This window comes from Lemur catta, chromosome 3 (genome assembly GCF_020740605.2).
Source record: "Lemur catta isolate mLemCat1 chromosome 3, mLemCat1.pri, whole genome shotgun sequence".
Lineage (NCBI taxonomy): Eukaryota > Metazoa > Chordata > Mammalia > Primates > Lemuridae > Lemur > Lemur catta.
Genome location: NC_059130.1, coordinates 31893232 through 31899231, shown reverse-complemented (window position 1 = coordinate 31899231; position 6000 = coordinate 31893232). Strand labels below are relative to the sequence as shown.

The window sequence follows — 6000 nt, the reverse complement described above, 5'->3', positions numbered from 1 at the left end:
GTCTCATTTTCAAATCTGCTGTGACATCAATAATAGTTTGTGAAATGAGATATTCTAATTTTTGTTTCATGAAATGAAAATAAACACATTCATGTATCTTACTTCTTTTATTCCTTCCGTTTAAATGATTATGGGTACAAATAAATCAAACTTTTAAAAAGCAAATCTATGAGGTCAGGAATAAAATCTTCTCATATTGTGAAAAACTCTACAGCAAAAATCAGGATAGTTTGTTGATTTAAAGGCTGTTAAAAATTGATGAAGTTGTTGAGTTATATTTCCTAGAGATAAGTTGAAGAAAGAACATATTCATGCCCTGAGTTTTTGAAGCTCTGCAAAGGCCTGAAGAATGGGCAACTCAGAATTCCTTCCTGATTTTTGATTCTCAGAAACTATAAAATCTAAAACTAATCAAAGAAAAAGCCACCATCTTAAAATGCTCTTTCTTTTATATCTGTTTTTTTTTCAATATTTTCATCAAAATACCTTGCTTTCATTTTTTTGAAGTCTTATTGAGTAACTTTGAGAGTCATTGCCCCCAAAACTGCTGAGTCACCCAGTATCTGTGAAAGTTAGCAGCTCCCTAAGCTGAATATGTCCCCTGTCTCCTGAAGATAATGTTGATTTTAATGCTGATTGTCTATGGCTGGCGGGTTTCTGGGATCAAGCAAGAGGCACCCTCCCCTTTTTTTTGAGTCTTTGCCACATAACGTTTCTGCCATTCCTATTTTAATTAGACTAGACAGTTCCACGTGAATTGTCTGTCTTTCTCTCTCTCCCTCTCTCTCTCTCTCTCTCTGATATATTTTATCTCACCAGGTTCTACACTTTTAGGAAAAATGGAGCACTTTCCAAAGGAAACTGTGAGTACATAATTAAGCAGTCTCCTTTAAACTTTCTATACTCTCTTTCACAGGATAATTGATATTTTTTTTGGCTTTTAAGAAGTAGAGAATTTTAATTTTAACTCTCTTTTTCTGACTTTCTAACATTAAGCAATACCCTTACGTCTATATATAGCACCAAAACCTAGCAATGACTTAAGTTCATTCCCACAGAGAAAAACTAGGTAGTTGGAGCAAAACAATACCCATAAAGATTTGAGTCTCCATGGAATTGTCTAATTCTATAGTCAGACTAGTAATTGCAATTCACAGAGTAACAATTATAGTTAGGAGGAATAAAGGGAGACAAAAATTTAAACCCTATATTAAATGCTGTGGCTGAGGTAAGCTAGGGAAAATGGTGCCCATATCCAGATAAATGAAGGTGAACCCTATGATGATTTTGCTGGATCTTGTTACAAACAGGTTAGCTACTTCTATGGGAAAAGGATACTTTATGTTGTTTGATAGTATAAGGTTTTATGTTTCAAAAACCAATTACAGAGATGCTAATAATTTGAAATTTGTGATAATTGGGTAGAGGATGGCAGAATGCTTGATTTGTAGTATTTGTGAATAAAGCAAATTAAAAAAGTAAACAATATGTAAGCTTTATTTTTAAGTATGGAGAAAATAATATTTCATACTATTGCATGTAATATCATTCACTAAGTTAATTGCAAGTCGTTCTTAGTTATTTGTTAAGTTCAGAATGATCAGCACTTGTCCATACCATGTTAGCCTTTGAAAGCAATAAAATTACATTTCTATCTACAATTCTGAATTTTTGCTAATTTAAACCTTTTCCCTCATCAGTTCAATTTAATTCTACATATAGGACTTAGTAAATGTTAGTACAAATTTATGTGAAAAGTTGGCAGAGTCTTCTGGATAATCAAGAAGTTTTAGCCTAAACAGTAACTATACATGGTTAAAAATTACATACACTACAGACCTTCTAACAATAGGCATTCACAGGCTTAAGGATATCTGAATGTAGGTCCAACATGAGTAAATGCTTTGGGATGTGTAAGAGGGGTAGCATACTTGAGATTTGAGAACTAGCAATAGATAGAAACTTTTTAACTTGCAGGTTATGGAGAGCAGTGGGCCAAAAGTTTTGGAAACAGCTGAAGAGATCCAGGAGAGGCGTCAAGAGGTGTTGACTCGGTACCGGAGGTTCAAGGAGCTGGTTGCTGAGAGGGGTCAGAAGCTTGAGGAGTCCTATCACTACCAGGTTTTCAGACGAGATGCAGATGACCTGGAGAAGTGGATCCTGGAGAAACTCAAAATTGCAGATGATAAGAGCTATGAAGACACAACTAATATACAGGTCACTGTGTTCCATTGACTTCCACAGAGCAGACCCTAAGATCTCTAAGGAGGAAAACAGGTTTTTCTTGGTGTTAACGTTAAAGGGTGGGTGTGGGTACAATTGGATTCCATTTAGAAACAAAACAAAATGAAAATAAGCCAGGGGAGTGGGAAGTTAATTGAATTAAGAGAAAATCTAAAGGTGCATTTCCCTTTATAAAGTTGGAGGGGTGAGACAGAGAAAAGAAAAAAACAAACAAAAAGTATTAGTTTGTCATTCATTGAAGGCACAGAACTGTGCCTTATAATGAACTTACATTCAGATCGTACATTCCCGTAATATAAGTGTTTATCTGGTTAACTGTAGGGAGGCAATGTAATAGATAGATTAGACTATCTGTTAGGGACAGGAATTCTGCCTCTAAATAGCCCATGTCTTCAATTCCTTCAACTTCAGGGTCTTATTTGCAAAGGAAACTCATTCTAGATAGCATTTAATGGATGCAATATTCATCTGAAATTAAGCTATGGGGAAAACAGTAACTGAAAGTTCAAAGAATTTCTGATAAGCCATGTGATTTCAATATTTCATGACATTCAGAATGGAATTAAAGAGTCATCAGTGCTTTCTGAAGCAACTGTTCTCCACTTTTCTCAGGAAGACATGAGTTCACCAGATTTTTTCCTAGAGTTTTTCCAAATTGCTATTCATGGGTCTTGTTAAGTGCAAATGAGAGGTCCCAGTAGAAGAAGTTTGGTGGAAGCTGCCTCCCTTTCTGTTCACCTAGAATCATCATGATTGGGAGGAAGGATTACATATGCCTGAAAGTGGTAACTGATGTTGGACAGGAAGCACCTAGAATAAGAGCAAAGTATTATACTATATTAAATAGATCAATTAGTACCTAACAAGAACAGAGCCCAGAATGCAAAAAAAACCTCTTAATTAAAAAAAAAAACATTATTACAACCATCATCCTTCTCATTGTGCCCTACTTTCAATAGAACTCAGCTATGTCTCTTTTCTGAAGAGGGAAAACCCTACACCCCTTTATTATTCTAGGGTCTATTGAGTCTTGAAAATAACAAGGTATTTATTGAAAATTCCCTAAGACAAAAATGGGGACAGGAAAAGGCTTTCTCTGTGGCCTCTGACTTTGAGCCTGGGACCCTTTGAGAACCTGTGTTCAGTGGCTCTACCTAGAGCGAACATTTCCCACCATGACTTGGCCTCATTAGCCATAAACTCTGATTTCTACACTTCAGGGGAAATATCAGAAGCACCAATCCTTTGCAGCAGAGGTGCAAGCAAAATCAAGAGTCATTCCTGACCTGGAAGAAATCAGGGAAGTCCGATTTGCTGAGGGTCATTTTGCCCATGAGGACACCAAGGTAAACATATGGTAGGGCTCTTTCTAATTGCTGATTATGTTGTCTGGATTTTAATTGGTTATACCAGATGTAAACATTGATGTAGCTGGGTTGGAGCCAAGGCTCCTGCCTCTTATCTTCCACGGGGTTGAGGGAGAAAAAAATGATGGGATGTTTTTGTGTTCCTTGGAGTGAAGAAAAGAACTATGATACAAACGCTGCCATTAAGTGGCATAACATTCCTCCTCATGTCACTGCAGAAGAAGCTGGCTCAAGATCAAGCCCCCTTCAGCCTGTTCCATACCTTCCACATGAACTGGCTTTTTCAAATGTTCTTTCTAATTATTTCTTCTGACCTCAGTGTCTTTGTCCCTTAAATTCTTCAAACAAGGAATGCTCTCTTATTTGAATCTTCTCCACAATCTTTCTCCCTTTGTCTTTGATGCCTCTTTCTTTTCACACCCCACAGTCTATAACTACTATTGTACCTCTCCAAATTCCCCCCTCCCATTACTTCAAAAAAATCCTAAAATTCCATGTGTTTAGAAAACTTCCCTGAATACCTAGAACTGACGATCACCACCATTTTAATAAGCATTTACCACTCTGTAACCCATTATTAATGTATCAGGTATTTTCTGACTTAATCCACATACTCTTCTAATGTTTGTGCTAATGTGGTCAATTCAGAATCTTTTTGTGTGAGTGAACTTTTTATTGCCTATGTATTTTTTAAATTGTCAAAGCAAATTTGCATTACCTATTTTAAAACCGGGGCTGGTCTTTCTATGTGTAACATCAAAATTCTAGCCCATTTTACTGTCAGCAAAACACAGTCAGGGCACACAGACTTTAACCAGAATAGAGTCTTCTTATAAAGAAGAAATCATTAAAATGAAATCTCAAAACTTATTTATTTCTATAAAATGGAAATAATTTTACATTATTTATAGTTTTGTGTGTGACCAACCCCTACATTAATTAAAATATTTGGAAAATGTTGGAAACATTGTCACATTTGTCATAATCACCAAGGCTATCTCAGACAGTATCCCACTGCAGGGTTCGGAAAGAAATGTGGTTCACATGCTACTCTAAGCAATGGAGTAGTTGAAATAGATAAGATTCTTAAAGATATTACATAGATGGTACCTTCAATTTCACAACATAGATAACACATAATGGTCTGAGCTAACCCGGTATTCAAAGTCATCTATACAGTCTTAAACTACTCAGTTGCAAAATACTCTTACTGTTTTGATGACTACGATTTCTTTATAACTTAGGAAAGTTGTAGCTCTTATACTTCGTGGCAGACAGTTCATGCTAAATTATTTTTATGCTTTTGCCATTGCTATTTTCTGTGCTTAGAGCAAGATATGCTTATCATTTACCTGTCAAAAATCTCTGTTCCTTTAGACTCAGTTCAAATGAGCACTTTTTATGCATCCTTCCTCTTTCCCATTGTATTGTTTGTAATTATTCCATCTTCTAAAACCCCAAGGCAATTTTACAAAATTTTCTCTTATGGAAGATCATATTTGGCTTGGTTTAATAGCTATTTCCTTATATATCTGATTTCCTCCTTTAAATATTTGTTGATCAATGAATGCATGCATGAATGAGAGAGAAATTTGTATCCAAGTTCCTTTCTGCACAAGTCTCTGAGTCTGTCCCTGCTCCACAGCCTCTGTGCCTCAGTGATTCTGCCTCTCTTCCCCAAAGGCCCATCTGGAGGAACTGCGCCGCCTGTGGGACCTGCTGCTGGAGGTGACCCAGGAGAAGGGCTCCCTGCTTCTGCGGGCCTTGAAGCTCCAGCAGTACTTACAGGAGTGCGCTGACATCTTAGAGTGGATCGGAGACAAGGTATAGGACTTAACAGCAAGCACATAGGACCTCTCTCCTCTCTGTGCTGGGTACTCCATAGGCACTTACTGCAGACTATTCACAAAAAAGTCAGGGTGTCTGTTCCTTGACTTTGTTCCTTGGAAGACAGAGGAATTTTGACTATTTAAGAGTATTCCAGAGGCGAACATTGTAGGGGGTAAGTCTAAATGTATGGACCTGAGTATGGAGAAGGCAAGACTTACACAAAGCCCATGCATTGGAAGATGATCTAGGCTCACCCCTCCTTCTGCCTTCTTGATCTTTAACTCCTTCTCCTATGTTTTTGCTCTTATTCTGGGGCCTGGCTGAGAGTATTGCTGACACTTTCTCTAATGTCTTATCTCTCAGTGCCTATAATTGTGGGTTTTTTTTTATTTTTCAAAATACTTAAAGAATAATCTGAGAGTTAGGACTGAAGATTAACACAAGCAAGTGCCTAGTGAAATGATTTTGTGATACTCTGTATATTGCATTGAATAGAAAGGAGATGAATTTATTCCTCATGCTCCAAAACTCAATAGGGTGCTTCCAGAGGCTTTGGCCA

The 6000-nt window shown here is 37.0% G+C and overlaps 1 protein-coding gene across 1 annotated transcript in view; it reads left to right on the top strand.

Moving 5' to 3' along the window:
- Positions 1–777: 777 nt before the first annotated feature.
- Positions 778–6000, top strand: part of SPTA1 (spectrin alpha, erythrocytic 1) — a 74576-nt gene continuing 69353 nt past the window's right edge. Inside the window, exons 1-4 of the mRNA XM_045547035.1 lie at positions 778–863; positions 1978–2217; positions 3465–3590; positions 5295–5435. Coding sequence (XP_045402991.1) covers positions 840–863; positions 1978–2217; positions 3465–3590; positions 5295–5435 — 531 coding nt within the window. The 5' untranslated portion in view covers positions 778–839. The remainder of the gene's footprint in view (positions 864–1977; positions 2218–3464; positions 3591–5294; positions 5436–6000) is intronic.